This window comes from Halichoerus grypus, chromosome 3 (genome assembly GCF_964656455.1).
Source record: "Halichoerus grypus chromosome 3, mHalGry1.hap1.1, whole genome shotgun sequence".
NCBI lineage: Eukaryota > Metazoa > Chordata > Mammalia > Carnivora > Phocidae > Halichoerus > Halichoerus grypus.
Genome location: NC_135714.1, coordinates 130664606 through 130687840, shown reverse-complemented (window position 1 = coordinate 130687840; position 23235 = coordinate 130664606). Strand labels below are relative to the sequence as shown.

At 37.3% G+C, this 23235-nt stretch overlaps 2 protein-coding genes across 15 annotated transcripts in view; one reads left to right on the top strand and one right to left on the bottom strand.

The window, feature by feature from the left end:
- ARFIP1 (ARF interacting protein 1) overlaps positions 1 to 12699 on the bottom strand; it is a 113074-nt gene extending 100375 nt beyond the window's left edge. For 3 of the 11 annotated variants that reach the window (XM_078069322.1, XM_078069321.1, XM_078069320.1), the window contains exon 1: positions 12413 to 12690. The gene's annotated coding sequence lies outside the window, so the exon portion shown is untranslated. Of the gene's footprint in view, positions 1 to 12412 lie in introns of all 11 variants that reach the window. The other 8 variants (XM_036103565.2, XM_036103567.2, XM_036103569.2 and 5 more) reach the window with 4 other exon arrangements.
- A 156-nt stretch (positions 12700 to 12855) lies between these two features.
- On the top strand, positions 12856 to 22348 carry TIGD4 (tigger transposable element derived 4). Of its 4 annotated transcripts, none has more exons than XM_036103558.2 (2): positions 12856 to 13069; positions 19798 to 22348. In XM_036103558.2, exon 2 carries the CDS (start codon positions 20257 to 20259, stop codon positions 21790 to 21792), a length of 1536 nt encoding a protein of 511 aa, XP_035959451.1. In that variant the 5' UTR covers positions 12856 to 13069; positions 19798 to 20256; the 3' UTR covers positions 21793 to 22348. The 4 variants fall into 4 exon arrangements, with proteins under 4 accessions (XP_035959451.1, XP_077925443.1, XP_035959449.1 ...); XM_078069317.1 differs by having other exon boundaries at positions 12856 to 13167; XM_036103556.2 differs by lacking the exon at positions 12856 to 13069 and adding an exon at positions 14341 to 15095.
- The last annotated feature ends 887 nt before the right edge of the window (positions 22349 to 23235 follow it).

Genomic DNA, 23235 nt, shown 5'->3' with positions numbered 1-23235 from the left:
AGAATTTAATAGACTATTTCTGCTTCTAACTTATTCAACAACATTTAGAGAACGCCAACTATTTATGAAGAACTCTGCTAGGCACTAAGGAGAAAGAAGAGTAAAATCTAATTCACATTCTACAAGTACTCTGAATCTAATCAAGGAGACGAATAAATAATTACAAGGCACCATGTTAGGTACTATAATACAAAGAAACAAATTTTTACTTTCGAAATACACAGGAGGGAACAATTTTACAATTTCGGTTTGTAAACCAAACCCAATACCACATTAGGAAAATACAACATGAACAGGTGGGATTTATCCCAGGAATGCAAGACAAGTTCAATTAGAAAATCTATTAATATAAACTGTATTCATAAATCTAAGGGAAAGAATAAAGTTTTCTTCACAGATGTTGAGAGATCTTTTGACAAAATTCAACATCCATTCAAAATGCAACATTCAAGGAGAAAGGAATCAAGGGAGACTTTCTCAACATAACTTCTCATCATGACCTTGGCTAACTGAAACTAGAGAAAGTGAAACCTCAGCTAAGGGGGGACTATTGTATATTTGAGGGATATTATTGTGTTTCAACTGTGGTTGATAAGCAAATGATCCTCTTTCTGACATGTCATCAGATCATCAGCAACCTAACACTACATCACAACATCTACGTCACTCACCTCAACTTCATCTCATCACATGGGCATTTTATCATCTCACATCACTCCAGGAAGAAGGTGAGTACAGTACAGTACGATAAGATATTTTGAGAGAGAAAGAGACCACATTCACATAACTTTTATTACAGTATATTGTTATAATTGTTCCACTTTATTACTGTTATTAATCTTTTTTTTTTTAAGATTATTTACTTATTTATCTGTCAGAGAGAGAGAGAGAGTGAGAGTGAGAGAGTGCACGCACAAGCAGGGGGAGCTGCAGGCTGAGGGAGAAGCAGGTTCACCGCTGAGCAGGGAGCCTGATGCAGGACTTGATCCCAGGACCCTGGGATCATAACCTGAGCTGAAGGCAGACGCTTAACCGACTGAGCCACCCAGGCATCCCTGTTATTAGTCTCTGAACATGCCTAATTGATAAATTAAACTTTATCATAGATATCATAGATATGTATGTGTAGAAAAAACACACAGTATATATAGGGTTTGGTACTATCCACACTTTCAGGCATCCATTGGAGGTTTTGGAATGTATCCCCCACAGATAAGGAGAGACAACTGTAAAGAGTTCTTAAAGAAAAAACATAAAAAACCAGATTGAGAGCAGGAAAAAGACATGAACAGAAAATTCACACACACAAAAAAGATATTAAAATGGCCCTTCAAAATATAAAAATGTTCAAATTCACTCACAATTAGAGAAGTGTAAGTTAAAACACCAAGATACCATTTCTCACCTATTAGACTGGCAAAAAAATTTTAAACATAACAAAAACATTCTGTTAGTGAGGAAATAAGGAAAAACAGGCACTCTCATACTATACTGCTGATGGGAATACATATTGGTACAACCATTCTGGAGGGAATTTTGGTGATGCTTAAGAATATCACATACGGATTTACTGTTGGACCCAGCAATCTCAATTCTAGGAATCTATCCTGGGAGTACACCTCCAACAATACAAAAATACATAGACATTGCAGTATTCTTTATAAATGCAAAATATGAGAAACAGCCTAAATGTCTGTACATGGGAAAATGACTGAATAAACTATGGTACATCCAAAGAATGGAGTACTATGCAACTGTAAAAAAAAAAAAAAAAAAAAGAGGACGATTTCTATGATACGGAGTGATTTCCAGGACATATTGTTAAGTGAAAAAAGCAAAACAGGAGTTATCATCTGCTCCCCCTGTATTCAACAGCAGCACCAATTAGGAAAATATATCATTATTATCCAGCTCAAGAAAAGGCCAAATAACCCTAGGCATATAGGGAAACAGGAAATCAAATTTCTGAGAATTACAGAGATGATTACTAAATCTGTGTTTTATTCATATTCTTTAAATGCTCTGACCTTCACATTTATTTTTTAGAAGTTTGTTCACAACTTTGATAACTAATATACATGGGAACAAAAAGATTTAAGAATTAATGACTTGTAACGTGTACTGTTTAAGTTATGTGTTTTTTGATCTTTACATAAATTCAGTTATCTTTAAAAACTGTTTTCAAAACAGGGGCACCTGGGTGGCTCAGTCAGTTAAGCGTCTGCCTTCTGCTCAGGTCATGATTCCAGGGTTCTGGGATAGAACCCCTGTCAGGCTCCCTGCTCAGTGGGGAGCCTACTTCTCCCTCTCCCTCTGCCCCTCCCCCTGCTTGTGCACATGCATGCTCTCTCTCTCAAATGAATAAATACAATAAAAAAAAAAAACTGTTTTCAAAATAGAATGATAAATTACTATTACAAAACTACCATTAATGCTCAGGCTTCATAGGCCAATTTGTACTGCAGGTCAAAAATGCCTCAAGTCATCTCTGGGGCTCTACTTCTATAAATCAGCCAGAGGTATTCATTAACTAATGAGTGTAAGAACAAATGACCTATAAAGTGAATTATTAATTAGCACTTGTAAAAAGTACATAAATAATATCACCTGAAGTTTATAATTCAACTGTTTGGGATTGTTTTTGATTTTATTATTAAAATCACATTTTAATTTCCATAAACTGAATAAACTAGAGCTATGCAGAGGGAAATTATATAAGAACTTTAACTGGAATTTAATGAGGGAGAATTCTATGCCCTACAATACTTAAATGCACTTAAGAGTCTTCCTAGGACCCAAGAAAGAGAAGCCAGGAGGTACTAGATTTGCCAGGATACTGGAAGAAGAAACAAAAGATTCCATGGATATCAGAAAAGAAAAACTGCATTTATAGTCTCCATGATGCCAATGAGTTAAAGACTGGAAGTCTAATACTGAAGGACCTATGTATGGAATAAGTGCTGTTAAACAGAAACCATGAGTTTTTCAAATTAAGGTATTCACATACCACACAGAGTCTGAAATGGTATGATCAAGGCACAGGAAGGCAGATATAAACAGGATAAACATGGCACATCATACTAGAATGGGAATTTACATTCTTTTTATTAAAATAAGTACTATATTATGGGATCTAAAGCAATATTCACTTGAATAAAACAATATACATAAGTCTTCTAAGAAATTTCTTAAATTTTTGTAACAAAATATGAGCCTCCAAAGAAACATCTGAAAAAGAAAAGAAAATCTGAAGAGGGATACATCTTTCTAGGGGTACTTTAGTAAAAAAGTTGGAGAAATAGTATAAATAATTATAATATATGGGACAAAGCAGCTCTGACTGGTGAGTCAAAGACAATGCTAAGGAAGTAAATACAGAAAACTGAAAGCAAAAAGTAGCAAAATGGCCTTGCTTTAATCCAAACTTGCTTAGTTTCTTTAGACTACTATATTGCTGCTATTCCAGAGACTGGTTACCAGGCTAAATATTAAAGAAAAATGACTCTATTTCTTTCATTCTTGATGGAATCTACAGAATATATTTTCTTGCTCATGGATAAACAGAAAGAGAATGGTAAGACTTGCTTTAATTTCACAATTTAATCTGAAATTTCAACTTGAACTAACTTATTTACCAAAAAAAAAAAGTTAAAATACATAGTGACATTAAATAACTACATGTGTTTAAAGTTGAAAAATAATATCCAAAATACAGAAGCTTTCTGCTTTAGTCAAAACAATTTAAAATAATTTTCATTTTTATGATAGTTTTCTTTTTTTTTTTTTTTTTAAAGATTTTTATTTATTTATTTGACAGAGAGACAGCGAGAGCAGGAACACAAGCAGGGGGAATGGGAGAGGGAGAAGCAGGCTTCCCGCCGAGCAGGGAGCCCGATGCGGGACTCGATCCCAGGACCCCGGGATCATGACCTGAGCCGAAGGCAGACGCTTAACGACTGAGCCACCCAGGCGCCCTATGATAGTTTTCTTAACATAAGGAAAAAAATCCTTTAACCCACTGTCCAATGCAAATGATACTGAACTAAAAATGGTTTCCACCACACAATATGTTCAAAATACAATTACATTCCCTTTCCTAAGTAGAATAACCAAATAAACAGAAGTAAGATAATAAAGAACCATTTACATTATGCTGCTGTCTGTATGTCAACAATTACCTTGTATCTGTAAAAGCTATTTTGCTAGATATCTCTAAGTCCTTTCGGGTAGTGGTAAATTAAGATTAAGTTGCTCATTAGGATAAACCATCAGTCTAGATAATTCAAAAATAGAAAGCTTTGACAAAATATAGTTAATTCTCAATTATATGTAATAATGAGAAACAATTTAAAAATCAATATTCAGGGGCACCTGGCTGGCTCAGTTGGAGGAGCATGCAACTCTTGATCTTGGGGTCGTGAGTTTGAACCCTATACTAGTGTAGAGATTACTAATAAAAATAAACTTTAAAAAATAAAACTCAATATTCAACTATTCCCATTCCTACCACCATTACTAGTTTTTAACCAAGTAATAAATTCACTGGAGAAGTCTTATTTTCCCCATTCAGATCGTGTTAGAGAAACTAATGAGAAGTAAAATTTTAAGACTCTCAAAACTAAATTATTCCTTGAAAAGAAAACTAGCTGTAAGTAAACTCTAAATTATTCCATGTACTGTGGTCTCATTCTTCATAAATGACCAGTCAAGTTCCAGAACATTAGCAGTGAAGCCAACCAAGAACTAAAAGAATTGGAATACTTTAATTCTGTTACTAAATTCCCAAAACTATATAAAATAAACCCCTCAATATTCACAGGTAATTGTTTTCAGTGGAAAAAAGTTCAGAGTAAATAATCTAAGAATACTGCTTAAACACAAATACAGATATTAAATATTTAGAGATATGTATATTTACATGAGTTGGTGTATATTTTTAGAAGCAACCACAGCAAGAATGAGCACACACAGTTCCCAGATATTGATTTCTAATACCATTCTCCAATAAAGGGAACCAGCACTCCTTGGAGAAATGGCTGATTCTAGGACTGCGGCAGGAAATATACAAGATGAGTCTGCAACATCTTGTAGTGCCAGAAAGTAAAGATGTGCTAAAAAAAAACCAAAAAAACAAAGAAAAAAAACAAACCACCACCAACAAACCAAACAAAACAACAAAATCCTCACAATGATGGGGATATGTCAAAGGAATATAAAAACCAACTGAAAGAGCTCCCGAAGGCCAAAGCTGAAGCAATCTGAGCAACAAATAAAGTTGTACTGGATTATAAGTCAAAATATAAATACCCATGAGTCAATATTCATATAAATAAATGATTAAGTTAATAAATGAGGACAAGGAGATGAATTTCCCTTGCCGAAGAATTCCAAAAAATTCACACATATACTCCACTATTAAGGAGATGGAACGTAACTCCCTACTTCTTAAGCATGTACTTCAACTAATAGTGACTTTCTTCTAAAAAGTACAATATGCAAAGGTGGGGGGAGAAGTAACTTTACAGAGGACACCACGAAACTGATAAACCCTATCTCAAGCCAGGTGACCAAGGTTAACAACAGTGGTAAGGCACATTGATAGTATTTATTCTTCATATGATGAGGATGTCACTTTACCTCTGTGGGTCTTCCTCGCCAAAACACATTATCCAGTCTAATCCTAAGAATAGCATCAGACAAATCTCAATTAAGGGATAATCTACAAAATACCTGACCAGTAATTCTCAAAACTATCAACTTGTAATCAAAATGAAGGAGTCTGAGAACCAGTCAAAACCAAGAGGGCACATGACAACTAAATGTAATGTGGTATCTTGGCATAGAAAAAGGACATTAGGAGACAACTGATGCAATTTGAACACAGGTTAGTACATATGAATACTGGTTCATGAATTGTGACAAATGTACCATACTAATGCAGTATGTTAACAATAAGAGAAACTGGGCATGGGGTATAGCGGAATCACTACACTATCTGCAATAATTCTATAAAACTGTTCTAAAATAAGAGTTTATTATAACATAATCTAAGAATACTATGCTATATTTTATAATAATTAGTTTTCAATATTCATATCAGGTACTGAGCTAGGTAGGTCATAGGGATTTAAGAATCAGCCAAAAAAGAAAATAAGATTTGGTCCTATCTTCATGGAGTTTGGAGGCAAACGGAAGAGAAAGACAATCATATAATCACACACAAAATGTAAATTTTAACTGTGGTAAATGTGTGTTCTGGGAGGTTAGAGTATCTAATCTCAGAGGTTAGAGTATTCCCTAAGGAAACAAAACTTCTGTTGAAGTGTGAAGGATAGCTAGGAGCTAACAAGAGAAGTGAAATGGAGAAGAGTGACCCAGACAGGGAAAAAAGCATGTGCAAAGGCTCTGTAATGGCAAAGAGCAAGACAAGTACAAAGGACTAAAAGGTGGCCAGCATGGCTGAAGTGGAGAGTTAAGCAGAACACTGTATACAAGGAGGCTGGAGGGTGAGGATGAGTTAAGCATTGTTAAGGGGTTTTATTTTTATCATCGAAGCAGTGGGACGCCATAGAAAGACTGGGGAGGTGGAGAGAAGAGTAACAATCAGATGTGTGTTTCAAAATAAACCACTATGCCTTCAGGATGGTTAATGGACTAGAGAGTGGCCTAAACAGAAGTGGGCAGACAAGAATGGAGGCTACCGTAGAAATTTCAGGCAAGATGATGGTAACAAAATAATGTGGTGGTAGTGGAAATGGGAAGAAGTAAACAGATTCAAGAGATATCCAGAAAGTAAGATTAATAAAACTTGTTGATAGACTGGATGTAACCGGGAGAGGGAGTTATTAAGAACCACTCCTAGTTTTCTGGATTTTACAACTGGAAAGATAATGGAGTCACTCACTGAAATAAGGAACAAAGAAAGATGAACATTTGGGTTTTTTTTTTTTGGGGGGGGGGTGTGGAAGTGAAGGGGAAATCAATTTAGTTTTAGACATGTTGTGTTTGAGATACCTTTTACATACTCAAGAGAGGGCACCAACTAGAAAGCAAAATATATAGGTCTAGAGCTCAGAGGAGAGAGAAAACACACCCTTAGAAAAGCTGTCCTCTTTATCCTAGAAAAGCAGGTAACTATAATCCCCAAATATCCAAGAAAACATTAGACTTTGACCATCTGGATTTAGTTAAAATAAAAAGCTGAGAGAGAATATGGCAATAATATTTCATCAGCTAAAACAAAAACTGCTAGGCACCATGGGCAATACAGAGATTTTTAAAATCTTGGTTCAATAGTACAGCAATTATGTCACTAATCATGTAGTATTTTAAAGTTTTAGCAGGGCTGGCCAATGTTGTTGGGAATGTTTTATACCTGCAATACCCAGTGAAGTAGCAACTTAGCCACACGTGGCTGTTGAGCACCTGAAATGTGACTGATGTGACTGAGGAACTGAATTTTTACTCCTATTTTATTTTAAACAATTTAAATAGCCACATGTGGCTAGTGCTACAGTATGAGAGCTCGTTTAGAGCTTCCTCATCTATTTCATCTAACCCCCAGCAACTACCGTGCAAATTAACTGACAGTGGATGTGGGTGACAGAGGGATTAGAGCACTAGAAACTCTCATTTCATCTGCTTATATTATTTGAATTTTAATTTGAAGGATATATATTACTTGTATAATTAAAATATTTTTAAAAGTCATTAATATGCCATAGAGAAAAATTAGTAAATACAGAAAGAATAAAAATAATCTGTAAACCTACCTTTAAGAAATAATCTATAATTAGTATTAAGTCATATATGAAGAGGGTCTATATTTTTTTAACCCTTTTGTTAGGAGCACCTATAGCACCAATGGTCCAAGTCACTGAGTTGTATCACACTACTCTTCTATCCCACCCCCATCTCAAAACAATTTGGAAATCCTTTAAAAAAGACAGCCACCATCTCTAGAACTCAACCTCAAAACTGCCAAAAATAAACACTTAATAGTCCACTTGGCTAGCTCCCTTTACCACCATCACCCTTTGCCCCCAATGTCACACACTTTAAATGGAACCCAATCTCTACCCTACAATGTCATGAAATCATTCAGTCACTATAGTGAAAAGAGTACAAGCTTTGGAGCAAGCAACTTTGGTTATTAGTCTGTGGTTCTCCTTTACAGCTTGGGTGACCATGGACTAATTACTTCTGCTGGTTTATATACCTGTTTCTTCATTTGTTAATAGAAAATAAGAATAACTAATATCTAATATACCTAATATAATACCTAATATAGCATCTACAAAGCATAATGCCTAGCCAGAGTAGCACTTAATAACTGACAACTATTATGGACTTCCATGTACCTAGCCCTGCCCTTGATGCCTTGAAAGTAGCACTTAAACAAAACAGATAGGGTCCTGGCCATCCTGGAGGTTACATGCCACTGACTTAACTCCCAGGGACTCTTTCCACCTGGGATTTGAATTCCTGATCCACCCCTTATTACATGTGTGACCTTATACAAAGCACTTTATCTAAAATCTCAATTTTTTCATTTCTAACATGGTAATATTATTTGCTCCATCTACTTGATATGGCTGGAGTAAAACTAAGAGTAAAATGGAGTATGGAAAAAACTAGAGTAAAATAAAGTATGGAAGTGCTTTGTAAATTATTATATACTAAATAAACAGAAGGTATTAAACAAAGTAACATATTCCTCTTCTCCAAGGCAAAGCTTTCCAACCAGTGTGCCAAGAATGAATTATAGATGTGCTGAAATATTGACCCCTCCTTCGGACTTCAGGGAGCCAGGGAGAGCCAGGCTATAGTCTGCCATACAAGTAAATCATTTCCGCCATGATGCAGAAAAGTCTGGAAACCTTGTTCTAAAATACTATCTCATGCTAGCAGAAACCGGAGTTGGCCAACTGACTCCTCTGGATATTTAGGCCTCATCACCAACTCCACGGTTCTTATGATCCTGCTTCAAAAACTGCATCACAGTTCCCTAAAAGGTCAAAGATCAAGCCTGAACATCAAGGAGCTATTAGTCCAATGCTATCACAGATATACAAAAATAAAACAAAATAAAAACTCTTAGATGAGAATATGGCAAAGATATTGCCATATTTTCACAAAAGATTTGAGCTATTTCCAGCAACACCCTAAGACAAAGGTTTAGAAATCATGAAGAGAAGAATAAGAGACAGAAGAAAGAAGAAAGAGAAAAGGAATAAAGGAAAGGGAAAAAGAAAAGATATACTTTTATAGACAATAACTGAGAATCTGCAAGAGCTATTCAGTGGCTTCCATGGCTGCCTAAAGCTAGTAGACCAAAGATAACAAGATTATTTTCAGATTCTCTTGTTTTATAGTGTTTTTCACACATCCTAGAACTAATGCTGGTACATATCTGACTTTCAGACTGTCATGTTTCCTAAGTCATCATCTTTCATATTATGTGGAACAGGTCTTTCCAGTCTGTACATATATTGATAGCTTTTTCATCCATAGCCATATTAGCTTTAATTCCCTGTGGAGGGGTGCTTGGGTGGCTCAGTCAGTTAAGCATCTGACTCTTGGTTTCAACTCCAGTGGTGATATCAGCGTCATGAGATGGAGCCCCGAGTCGGACTCCACAATGAGCATGGAGTCGGCTTGGGATTCTCTCTCCCTCTCCCTCTGCTCCTCCCTCCCATTCTCTCTCTCTCCCAAAATAAACAAATGAATCTTAAAAAAAAAATTCCCTGTTGAATTTATTCCTTCCTTCATCCTGAGTTTATTCCTTACTCCATCCCAAATCTATCATTCTTGGATGTATTTATACCTCCAGACTCTTACAAAGCCAAGTTTATTACTTAAAACCTTTTTCTCACTTTCCACTCCTCACGTCATAATAAACGCACACACTCTATATACACACAGATTTATGTCCATCCCCATGGGAAAACTCTATCAAATAAACACTCCATAGGCTTTCGCCAAGTTCATTTCTTTGTGTCATACTTTTAGGTATGACATTCAAAAAAGTGTTCATCTACTGAAGATTAATAAGGGAAAAGATCTTCTTTTCTTAACAGCTGATAGGAATAAGGTGAGATACCCCCAAGTCATGCCAAAAATGATGTAAAGGAAATATGGTAGAAGCAGTCTAGAGTAGTAGTTAAGAGCTCGAGTCTGGAGTCAAACAACCTAAGTTCAATCCTGGCTCCCCCAGTGGGCTTCTGGGCAGATTACTTTGGCTTCAGTTAATCACTTAGTTTTAGTTTCTTCATCTATAAAAATGGGGATTTTAGCCATCTTATAAAGTTGCCGTGAGGATTAGATGAGAGAGTCACGTAAAACATTTAACATAATGCCTGGCACAAAGTAAGCAAACAAATGTTAATTGTTGGTATGGTGTCAGATATAACCTATCTGCTGACTTTGTCATCAGCTTCGAAAGAAACTAATTCAGCATAATCTACTCTTTATAAAATTATGTTTTCTGCTCCCCCAAGTGATGAAAGACTTCAGGAATATAATTTTGTGAGCAGAAGAATCTGGTTACTCTACACAAACTATGATAAGCTGTATAGGTCTCTTCAAGTTCTAACATTCTACGAAACAAGAGGCAAACGTTTAGAACTTCAACCCTCAACCAATAAACACTTCCCAACCAAATCAGTAAGTTCAAGTACACACTCTAAACTCACATTAAGTTTGGAGGGATACTAACCTATTCACATGAAAGAACAATCATTAAAATACCTAATATAGAGACGGAAAGGGGATGACAAGATAAGCAGGAATATACCAAAAATTTAAGCACTACACTACTGAAATTATCTTATTTGCCATTCCTAGCAAAGCCAAAGTCTCAAGGGAAAAACAAGAAAAGGAAAGCAAAGGACAACCAAAATTTAAATTTTTTGTTCTGAACTGTACCTAGTAGGTTGGTGGTATTTAATATGTATTACATAATAATTAACCACATTAATTTGTAAACCCACTGGATCTCCACAGCATTGGTCACAAACAGCTATCCGTAAAAAGAAACCTCAAAACCACAAATCAGGAACTAAATAAGTAGGCAGTCTTGCTTCCTTCTCGAGGTCTAGGAAAGAATTCAGAAACACTGACATTTTGAAGTAGTTAAGAGATTGCAGTATAAAGCTAGAATCTCTGCTTTCTACTCTCCCAATACAAGCTATTTACAGTTTGTAAAAATAAAACTCCACAAAAAAAGTTGTCATTAACTTGAACAAGACACTGAGGAATGGTTTTTAATCTCTCTGGAGGATTTATATCTCCCCTGAGAATCTGATTTTTGTAAATGGACATTCTCCCCCAAGTCCCCCACCCCATGCACTCAAACAAAATTCTGCACATAATTTCAGGGGTGGGGATGAGAAGACCCCTGGAAGTTATGGACTCCTAGACTATGGACCCCAAGGCATAACCCAGGATTAAGGCAAACTAATTTATTAATTTGAAAAGGAATGAAAGTAACTGAGGCAGAGATTTTCATTCAAATAATAAAATTAGAAATATTTTCTATTTTCTCAGACAAGGAGTGTTGGACGTGGTCAGGAGAGGGTGTTGGTCGTGTAGAGCAAGGAAAACAAAGATAAGAAACGAGTTAGAGAAATTACGTACTTTATAAGAAAACAAAGGGAGGAGACAGAAATCCTAAAAGGGGATGGCTTAAGGATCGTAGGAAGTGTAAACTATAAACTTTTTGAGATCAAAGGGTTCAAGAGGGAGATAAAAACATAACAAAGGAAGCAATAAAGTAAAAAGGAAAAGCGTCTAGAAACTGTTCTTAAAAAAAAATAAAAAAAAACTCTTTCCTTTTCCTAGACACGTAAACACTAACTTGGCAAAAAGGAACGGACGAGAAAACGACAGCACGACTTCCTCCCCAAACTCCAGCATTCCTTGGCCGTCCTCACAAGCACAGACTTGGGACGTTTCTTAGGCAAGGCTCCAACCTGCACCACTGATTGCCCCGTGAACCTCTGGGAGGGACTATCACTATCTCCATTCCTCTCGCTGCGGGAGAGAGGAAGTAAGGGATGCAGAGAGAGCCGGAGAAAAATAAACACTGGACATCACCTGAAGGTGGCCCACTCCGAGACTTAGTCGAGAAAGACCTGGATCCTGCCACCCCTTTTTCTATCCAACACATGCAAAGATGAGAGAGTGCAGCCTTGCAAGGGCCAGTCCTCCCTTTTCACCGGCTGTTTCGGGGACACAGGGGGTTGGGGCAGAAACGAAAGGCCGAATACTTGGGCAGATACGGCACAGCCTAGGGACAGAAGTGTCCAGTGAAAGTCCGGAATGGCAAGCTCCAGAGGCAACGTGTCCGCCCCCGCCAACTACCTCGGACGAGCCTGCCCCTCCCTTCCCTGCGGGCGGGCTCCGCCCTCACCTGTCTGCGGGGAACTCTGCGGCTCTCACGTCGAGGATTATCCCTGCCGCGGCTCTCTGGAATCGCCTCAAACCTGGCACGAAGTGAGCGGAAACGCGACCTGGGCCTTTTCCTTCTTCCCCTCCCCCCACGCACCTCGGATTCTCGGGGGCGGGGAGCAACTGCAGCTGTCACAGCTTCACACTGACCAACCGCCGCGGACACTCAGACCGGCAGCCTCTCAACCCGGCCTGCAGCACCAACACCGAGACCAGCGGAGCCGGAAGTGAGGAGACCGGAAGTAGCGTTGTCCTTGGCCCTGGACGGCCTCTCTCTCCCTCAATCTGGCCCGGCCCAGCCACATCTCGATGGTGCCAACGCGCCTCCCTTGAGGCCTCCTCCGCCCCTCTCCTGGAGGCTGGCCCCGCCCCTCCCGCTGCGGCCCTAGCAACCACATCCGGGGCTCCGCGGGTGCTGTTGCCCGGGTAATTTTCTGGCTGCGGCCGGATCACAGAGGGGTGTGCGCCCGGGTCCCAATGCACCTGCCAGAGCCGGGAGCTTGCAGAAGGGCGCGCGGGCCTGGTGTTGAGTGGTCGGAGGTCTCCTGGAGCCCTCAGCATCCCTTCTTTCTCACTCATACACCCCAGCTTCACGCGTTAGGCTTCCCCCCAGCAGACGGTGAGCCGGTGCCGGGAGGGTGGAGGTGGACGTAGCTCGCCGCCACGCATATCACAGGAGAACCAAAGCTTTCTCAGCTGCTGGAGAGCACGTAGAAGGTTGTTTCAGTCCCGTGCGGGGTGGGAGGGTGGAGGGAATGCGGGGTTAAGGGAACAGACGGGATGCGGGCGCCTTACCCTCGCTTCCCCGGTGCTTGGAGCGCCCCACTCCGGCCACGTCACTCACGCCCACCCCCTTCAAGAAGACCAGACCTCCAAGCCTGGCATCCCTGAGTTGTTGTTTGTAATCCCTCTCTGCGCTGCTCGCTCGCCGACGGTGGACCCCTTATACATTTTCTTTCCTGCTCCTGTTTCTTTATCCAAATGACTGAGTTCTGCTTTATTTGCTCGCCCCATTTCTTCTTAGGTAGATCACTGCCCTGTCTACAGAAACCGCTGAACAATCCTTTCTCTCTGAGCCCTTTGTAGTTTACTAAGTTGAGACCCCAACCTGTATTGTGGATACTCTCCCTACCCCCGGCACTGAATGGAGGGAATGTATGGCTGCACAGTGGTGCTAGACACACCTGAAGCTCATTTGCATACAGTCCCTACAGTTGATCCATCCACATACATCTCCCATCAAGGTTCTGACCTGTTTTTCCTTTGAAAGCCTTGCATGCTCATTTTTACCGCCATTTCACTTGTAGAAATGCGAAGGATAACAGTGCATTCTGTGGGATTTACTCTTCTTTACACTGTACTTCTCACCTGCCTTTGTCATATTAGCTGATGAGACATTTTTAATGGCTAAGTACCCAAAGACAGACCTTTGCCTTTACAAATTCTAGGGAGTTTCAGCATAGTGAATCATATATCCCTGTGCAAATATCTTCCCCATACCCGTGAATAGTAAAAACCCCTGAGGACACAAAAGTTTCAAAAGTAAATAACATTATTTATCGGCTGAGATCTCCAGGACACTTCCTCTGTCAAAAACAGTACTGAAGTCTCAAAACATGAATCTGTGTATAAAGGACCCTCATCTTAAGTGGCTTTGTCCTTAACAAAAAGAGAAGAGCAAATGTATATGCCGGTTCACTCAAACTGTAACTTCAGTTCTATAGCCTACTGTGGACTTTTCTGTTCAAAGCCATCCGTTAGTCTTCTCAATTATAAGAAAAGGATCCCAATCTAGAATAATTACTGCTCTTGTTGTATAGGAACAGAATGGAACTTAGCAGCTAAGTACAAGTATTCTTAGTTTCAGAAGGGTAATTAGGAAGAGGAGCATGGTAGTGCTCAGTGGTGCTTGAATGATCTGTACTTAACTGTTTGAGTTGGCTGGCACCTTAAGGATTCCTGCCAGGTGTCTCTTGAGTTTGGGGATGCTTAGCTTCATTAGAGTTAATCTAACTATTAAACTTTTAGACTCAGAGGTGTTTCTTAAATTGGAAAGGTGGACACTTGCTTTAATTATTTGTCCTTAGCTGGATAGTTTCCTTGGCAGCTGGTGATGTTTTTGATAGAGATTCAGATGGATTCCAAACTGCTTGGAACTCCTGCTTATTTCTGTTTGGTGAAGGTGCCGTTAATCATGTTAGGTACTCCAGTCCGGTGTGATCCTGGTACTGCACGTGATTAGTTCTCATACATAGTGCAAGGCTCCACACAGGATTAGTCTTCCCATGATTTCTGCTGCCCCAAGGGAAATTAGAATGTAGGTTGGCTCGAAGAAAACACTGGAAGCTGCTTCAGCTGGTGATGGAAGAGAGTGAAATTCTATGTAATTTATTTTGGAAAAAGGAAGCAGTAGCTGGTATTTTTTTTTGATTTGGGGGAAATTTTTGATGCTGACAGAAAGACCTTATTTTAAATCTAACCCTGCTTAGATGGGGATCTTTCTTTCTTTCTTTCTTTCTTTCTTTCTTTCTTTCTTCCCTCTCTCTTTTTTTCTTTGCCCTAGAGTTTGGGGAATTCTGCCTGCTCATTCTCTTAGGAAGAATAGATTACTTCTTTTCTCTAAATTGGCATCTATGTTTGGAGAGGTAAGAAGAAACGTAATAGTTGTCTTCTCTGTATGTTTATGACGTGGGGATTATCTACTAATTTGTCTTTGTACTGTTATTGGCTATTATTCAGCTTTTGAAAAATCAGGTGCTATTTATTCACTTGGCTTGTGGGAACTCTGACAGCCTATATTTCATTTATTGACCACAAAGGGGGGCAACAGGTTAAGGAATATTATTCCTTTCTGAATGAGTTAAATGTGCACGCAACCTTTTTTCTTCACTTTAGATGTTGAATACTGTATGCTGCATATAAATAGTATTTCCTCAAGAGAAAGAAAAAGGTGCTACCTTCAAATCTTTTCTAGGGGAATTCTGGTAATGTCACAATAATTTTATCACTTTCCATCATCACCCCCCTTTTCATGGAGACATATTTAGTTGATGATTGCACAGTGTAATTCTCTGGAAACAAACCTTTGTTAGAGGATACTGATAAATGGAACATTTAAAGAAGCCCATGAATAGTAGTCTGAGTGGAATATAAGAGTAGAAATTGTTCTGACTACAAAGAGAAAAAAAACTGAAGTTTTTCATAATTCCATTATCTAGAATTAACATTCAACATTTTGTCAATGTCTTCTTTTCTATGCATATATACTTTTCCTACATTTATTTAAGAAATTGTTATTTAGAACCTACTGTTTGCTGGGCACTAAGCACTGTAGGAATAGCCATAAGCCTCTGCCCCTATGTAACTTACAGTATATGTTGGTTTTGTTGCCATACAGTTTTGCATTTTGCTTTTTTTCACTTAAGATATTATGGAATTTTCTTCATATTATTAAATATTCTCCTTCAGTGGCTCAGTAGTGTTTCAGCATATATATTTCTTAATTTATTTACTTAGTCCTTTTTATACATTTAGGTTCTTTCCTGTTTGGTCTGTAATTATAAAACAACAATGTGAGAAATATGGTTGTATGGTAAAATTCTAAGATGACTTCCAATGATTCTCACTTTGTATAATTCCCTCCCATATGAACATGATAGGACATCATTCTCATCATGTTGTATTACATGCACAAGGGATTTTGCAGACGTAGCCAGCTGACTTTAAATCAATCAAAAGGGAGATGATCTGGATGGGCCTAAATTGTTACAGGAACCTTTTAAGAGCAAGGAGTTTTCTCTTGCTGGTGCAGCAGAGAAGGCAGAGAGATGCGAAGCGTAAGAGAGGTTTGACAGGAGGAAGGTTCTCTATTGCTGAAATGAAAAGGGCCACAGTCAAGGACCTGAACCAGGAGCTGAGAGCAGTCTCTGCTGATGGGCCAGCAAAAAACTCAGGGACCTCGGTCCTCCAACCACAAGAAGTTGAATTCTGCAAATAACCTGAATGAACTTGCAAGCAGATTCTTCCCCAGAGCCTCCAGATAACTAACATCTCGATTTCTGCCTTGTGAGATCCTAAGCAGAGGATCCATTTGAGCTCACCTGGATTTCTGGCCTGCAGAACTGTGAGATAATAAATGGGTATTTGTTTTAAGCTACTAAATGCAGCAATAGATCATGAAGACATGTGTAAGCTAGGTTATTTTTATATTTATAATTATTCTTTGGGGATAAAAATCCTAGGTATGGACTTGCTGGGTAAAAGTTATGCACATTTTTAAGGCTTTTGTATCATATTACTAATTTGTCCTTCATAAGCTTTGTACCAATTTATATACCTCCTCACAAACTATGTTATGACATTCTGGCAAACACTAAATACTGCCATTCTGATAGGCAAAAACAAAAAGCAAAAAGGTATCCTGTGTTGAAAGAAGATTTACATTTCTCTTGTTACCAGTAGAATTGACTATTGTTTTCTTGGGAGTTCAATTGGTAAGTCTTTTTTTAGTGACTTGCCTATTCTTATTCTTACTTAGCTTTACCACTGACATAGAGAAAATAGTATCTAACATGTAGTACAATATTTCTCTGCTGTAATATTTTCAAGGAGTAGAATGATTAATGATCTTAATTGAGAGAATGGGTACTTTTGAGAAAAATTACCTCCTGCCATTACTCCCTGCAAGAAATATCTGAGACATTATACTGTGGGAGAATGGAAACTGTTAACTTCATTGATTAAGCAGTATTGGTGCCTTGTTCTTTTCTAGGGAAAAACTCTGGCTTGTCTGGTTTGGCATTAGGCATGTGGTTGTTTTGGGAATAAAGATGTATTGTATGTTACCATGGAAAATTGTAGGTTTCACTACTGTTTTAGAAGGAAATATATACTGTTAACTCGCAGAAAACAACTAATATCTTCCTAAATAAACATATCATTATTTTCAATTTGATCAAGATAATCACTAATCTCTGTGTATATTATATTGCTTTATATGGGAGGAAATTCAAGTGACTTTTTCTGTAATCCTTGTTATTTGAGATGATAGGGTTTATTTCTGACAAATGATGAAATAAGGCAGAAGGAAAAGAAGGAAGGAAGAAAAGAAGGGAAAGAACAGAAGACAGAAGGGAGAGAGAAGTTGGGAGAGTCCCTTTTTCTCTTAGGGAGTAATTTTGCGTGGTTTTCTCTTAAAAAATTGGTTCTTGCTACCTCAATTTCTGAAGGTTGGTATCTTCCTAATAAGAGCAAGATAATTTTAAAATGTTTATTTTGAAGTAATTGTAGATTTATAGGAAATTACAGAAAAATGTGCAGAGAGGTCCCATATGTGAGCAAGGCTTTTTTGTTTGTTTTTTAGTTGAATGGTCAAAGCTTATTTACTTAGGAAGGTCAGCCCACTTAATAGTGGGATATGGTTGCTATTTGTGTTCACAGAATTCATAAAGGCCTATTCTTCTGTTCTTCTGTAGAGGCTTGATATTGTTTTTGTTTTGTTTGGTTTTTTGGGTTTTTTGTTTTGTTTTGTTTTGTTTTTGTTAGATTCAGATAGGCATTGAAAATGCTGCCTTGGTTCGGCTTGGTGCTGGGGACATAGAGTGTATAACTGTTATCAGAGGAGGCCACACCAGTGTGATTCAAAGACACTGTAATATAGTGAAAAGAATAGTAGACATTACATTAGAAAGCCTGGATTCTGGACTGCACTCAACCGCCTTATAACTATATGAGCTTTGAAATTCAGTTTTATCTTCCTCCTGAGTTGTTTGGAATATAGGAAATAAAGGTGTTTGTAAATTAAAGCCCTAATTATTATTGAGACTTTTTTACAGTGACAACAACAAAAAACTCCTTTACTAGTTGTAATTCCTATGATAAAAATTACTTTTTTTAGACAACAAAGGCAGAGGAATTTTGACAAAAAGTCTTGTCCAAAACTTTGTGCAAAAAATGCACATGACATCTTGAAACCTGGGAAGACAGAGCGAAAAACCTGAGGAACATCATGCCCACATTATTTCACACAGTAGTAACACCTCATCAAATTAGCTTGTTACTTTGGCCTGCAGTAGGCCCCGAGCTTGTAGATTCTCGTAGGGTACGTGCCACCTGGGAAGATAGGGGCAAGCCCATCTAGGTCCGTGTGACTGTTCTCACAGTACTGTTTGATTTAAAAGAATCTCTGCTTTCAGTATATATTTCAGTGGGATTCTTGGCTTCTGTTTGCAAGTAGGATTTTGAAAAATCTTTGAATTATAAAGATCAACACAGCCAAGGGGCCATTAGAGAGAGGATAATGATGATGAGATCATCACCAAACATTCATTGAACACTTTGTAAGGTGCTAAATGCTGTGCTGAGTGCTTTACACTAGCTTGTTGAATCTCCTTGAATGTGCAATAACCCTATGGGGTAGGGGCTGTAGTTACACCTATTTTACAAATAAGGAAGCTGAAGCTTCAAATGGTTAAGTAAACTACCCAGGATCACATAAGTTTAAATGGCAGAATCACTTGTCAACTCAGGTGTGCCTGACACCAAAGCCCAGATCCTTACGGTATGATAAGCCCTTTATTTTACAGATAAGGAAGTGGAGGTCCTGAGACGTCAAGAGCCATGGTCACTTTCCTTCTTACTCTAGTCTAGGTCTTTTTCTGCATTATATCCTCTTAACCATTTGCTTATTCCTACACATTTTGTCGATTATTTCTGGCCTCTGTGCATCTGGCTAATGTGCCAAGTTAATACAAAGTTACTAGGTTTGTAAGCATTTAGATAAAATAATATTTTGATTTTTAAAATTTGTAATGGAATCGCTTGATTTGATTTTTAGTGAAGCCTTTTCTACCAGACTCCTCTAAAGGGGATGCTGTCTCCCATGTGCTATTAAAAGTTGAACCTTGTGACTACTGTCTGACTGTGTTTTTCTTTTAGAGAAGTCAGAGGGGGGCAGTTGTGACTTCATGTGAAAAATAGCCACCAAAGATCTATGCAGCATCATTTTTAGTTCTTTAATTTTGGTAAGCACCCATTTTTAAAACAGATTAAATTTGCCTGAATTATTTCAGAAGTATATATTACAAAGCATTGGAAAGCAAGCGAGAATTCAAAAGCACAGAGCAGAGCTAGAGGGCTTTTTACAGAGGCCCTTTAGGAGGTAAGCATTTCTCCTGGAAGCTTTGGTTATTACATTTGCAGAAACATGTTCCCGTTCTTTTCATTATTATTAAAAACATAACTAATTAGTATAAATATTCTTTTTGATATTCAATTGACACATCATTGCTAAGATAGCTTTCTTTTTTTCTTTTCTTTTCTTTTCTTTTTTTTTTTTCTATTTTCAAGAGGCAGAAGATATACCGTCAAGTCCTAGAAGGAGTCTACCACTTTCTTCTCCACCCTGAAGAGACTTGGAAATTAATGGGTAACATTTTGCTTGAAAATTACTGAATGCTTTTCCTTCTTATCTCGGAGGCCTTCTGCAGAGAATTAATAGGAGGTTGAATGCGCGCATGGATAAAATGGATCATCTTAAAGGATTGAAGTTCCAAAAATATATCAGCAGGACTGGACAGGTTTGACATAATGAGATTTCTATTTTAGCTTGACTTCTGGAACACTGAATAAACTATAAATCGAGCCGCACAGGTCCTGGGAAGGAAGTTTCTCTTCCAAAATATTCTAGCTCTGTGTAACATTTTTCTTACTCAGAACCTTTGAAAATATATTTACTTATCAATTTTTAGAAATTTAAAGAAACAGCCACCAGAAAGACAAGCAATCTCTACATAAGCACTGGTGGAGATGGCAGAAGCTTCCGAGGATGCCTCAGCTCTGCCCGTAACAGTGAAGAAAAAGAAAAGTTTATCCATTGAAGAAAAGATCGACATCATAAATGCAGTAGAAAGCGGCAAGAAAAAGGCAGAAATTGCAGCTGAATATGGAATAAAGAAAAATTCGTTGTCTTCTATTATGAAGAATAAAGACAAAGTTCTAGAAGCCTTTGAATCTCTGAGATTTGATCCAAAGAGAAAAAGACTGAGAACTGCTTTTTACACAGATCTGGAAGAAGCATTAATGAGGTGGTATCGAATTGCTCAGTGTCTAAATGTACCAGTTAATGGTCCAATGTTGCGTCTAAAAGCTAATGATTTTGCCCAGAAACTGGGACATAATGATTTTAAGTGCAGTAATGGTTGGCTGGATCGCTTTAAATCCAGGTATGGTTTAGTATTCAGAGCTCAACCTGTAGAAGCTACAGGTGTATCAGTAGACCCTTCAACTGTCTGGCACCAAAATGTACTTCCTTATTATTTAAATGATTATCATCCTAAAAATGTTTTTAATATAAAAGAGACTGGGCTGCTGTATCGAATGTTACCTACAAATACGTTTGCATTTAAAGGAGAAACATGCTCAATCGGAAAGTTATGCAAAGACAGAATAACTCTGGTGGTTGGGGCGAACATGGATGGCTCAGAGAAACTTCCTTTGCTTATCATTGGAAAAAACAGAAATCCACATTGTTTCAAAGGTATAAAATCATTGCCTGTGTGTTATGAAGCTAACAGAATGGCATGGATGACCTCAGATGTATTTGAACAATGGATGCGGAAGCTCGATGAGAAATTTCAAGTCCAGCAACGAAGAGTGGTGATTTTTGTTGATTCTTTTCCTTCACATCCAGAGGTAAAGAACCTAAAGTCCATTGAGTTAGCGTTCTTTCCATCATGTTTATCTTCCAAATTTATAGCTATGAAACAAGGTGTTATTAAAAGCCTTAAAATCAAATATCGACATTGTCTTATCAAGAAATTTTTAAGCTCTGTTGAAGGCAGCAAAGAATTTACATTTTCTCTACTCGATGCAGTTGATACTTTGCACCTTTGTTGGAGGGCTGTAACCCCAGAGACTATTGTTAAGAGTTATGAAGAGGCAGGATTCAAATCTCAAAAAGGAGAAAGTGACAAGACAAATGCAGAGACAGACACTGGTCTTGATTTGGTTGCCCATGCTCAGGCAGCAGGCGTGGAATTTCCTGAAGGTTTATCTATAGAAGAGTATGCTGCCCTCGATGATGATTTGGAGACATGTGAAGCTGCACCAGAAGGTGATTCGGTATGGACCGAAGAAAGTAAATCAGATGAAACTGAATTTTATACTTCTGACGAAGAGGATGATGATGGATCTCTAGGAACTGAACTCCCTTTGCCATCAAAAAATGAGGCAATAACTGCTTTAGATACTCTTAAAAATTTTCTTAGAAGTCAAGATATGAATGATGAGCTTCATAATTCTTTAGCAGACCTTGAAATTTTTATTAACTCATCATCTAAATAATTATTTGTGGTACAACATCTGAAGAGTAATAGCTTTTCCTGATGTATTTTACCATATGAGGTATATAAAGGTAAAATACCACTTAAACATAAAAAAAAAAGAAAGAAATCTTTGGTTTAATTGCATATGTCTTTGACCTGAATAGCAAAGTTCCCTAGGTAGATTAAGTAATGAGTAAGTAAATGAAAAATATGAATTTCAATTTAGTAAGGTTTTGGGGAGTAGAAAATATATTTCAGAGGCCTTGTACTGAAATATATGGTATAGATGTCAAAAATAAAAAACTTTCCAGCTATTTGATTCATACAGGTTGAATTGGTGATTGCTATTTTCTTTTTTTTTAAGTGCAGATCATGTTCTAGAATATTTTCATTTATCTACCTCGTTTCGGAAATAAAATATCTATTACATATTTATTTTTATAAAGACATATATTCTAGCCTCGTATCAAGTATTAACTTTAAATTACTTTATTTTTCTTGTAACTAGCTTATCTTGCTAAGAAGAAATTATGAAAAAGTACTGAAAATAAAATCTGATCCAATTATACACCAAAGTGATTAAAAATATATGTGTCACTACTTTCAGAAGGTCAAATGAAAGACTATTAACTTATCAGATGCTTTTTGTCATCGATAACCAGAAGATGATATGGATTCTTCCTAAATATCTGCATGTATATGTGTGTGTTTAATAGAAAAATCTATTACTGAAACATTTGTGAACTCTTATATTTATATTTTAATAAGATTACTCTTGAAAAGTATATATGAAGATATATATGAAGTTATTAGAAAAGAAAATGTTTTATGTGGTTCTTAGATAGTTTTCTAATTTTAACAGCTGAAACTTTTGATCTATCATTATTTTCTTGATTTTACTGAATTTTATTTTCAGGAAAAACTGAGTGTCTTTTCAGCATATTTTGATATACTTAATCATTTTTTCTTTCAAATTCAATGGCTAACATATTGAATTAAAATTCTGTTTGAGGAAGTTTTGTCTACAGAATCTTTTAAAATACTGTATGAAATTATTTACTCTCCATCCAGAGAATAGTCTTTAAAAGTAGAAAAATATAACCTGTCAGACTTTGGTGTTGTCAAATTTTAAAAGCCATACTTATTTAACATATTACATATAATTTAGGGTACCCTTTGAAAAGTATTTTGAAAAAGTGTAAAATGTTATACAGATTATTTTTATTATGAATTATTAGTCTGCCAACAAAAGACACATTTGGAAGGAAATACTTATAGAAAGTATTTTTATTTTCCATTGTTGATTTACTCTGCTTTTGAGATTTAGTAATGGCAAGCCTTAAAAATATATTCAAATTAAGAAAATTTCTTGTAGAGCAAAATATAGGTTACTTAAACTTAATTGAAAGCGTTTTAATTAATGATTTGATTTAAAATTCTAGCGTGGTTGGAATTGTGGACC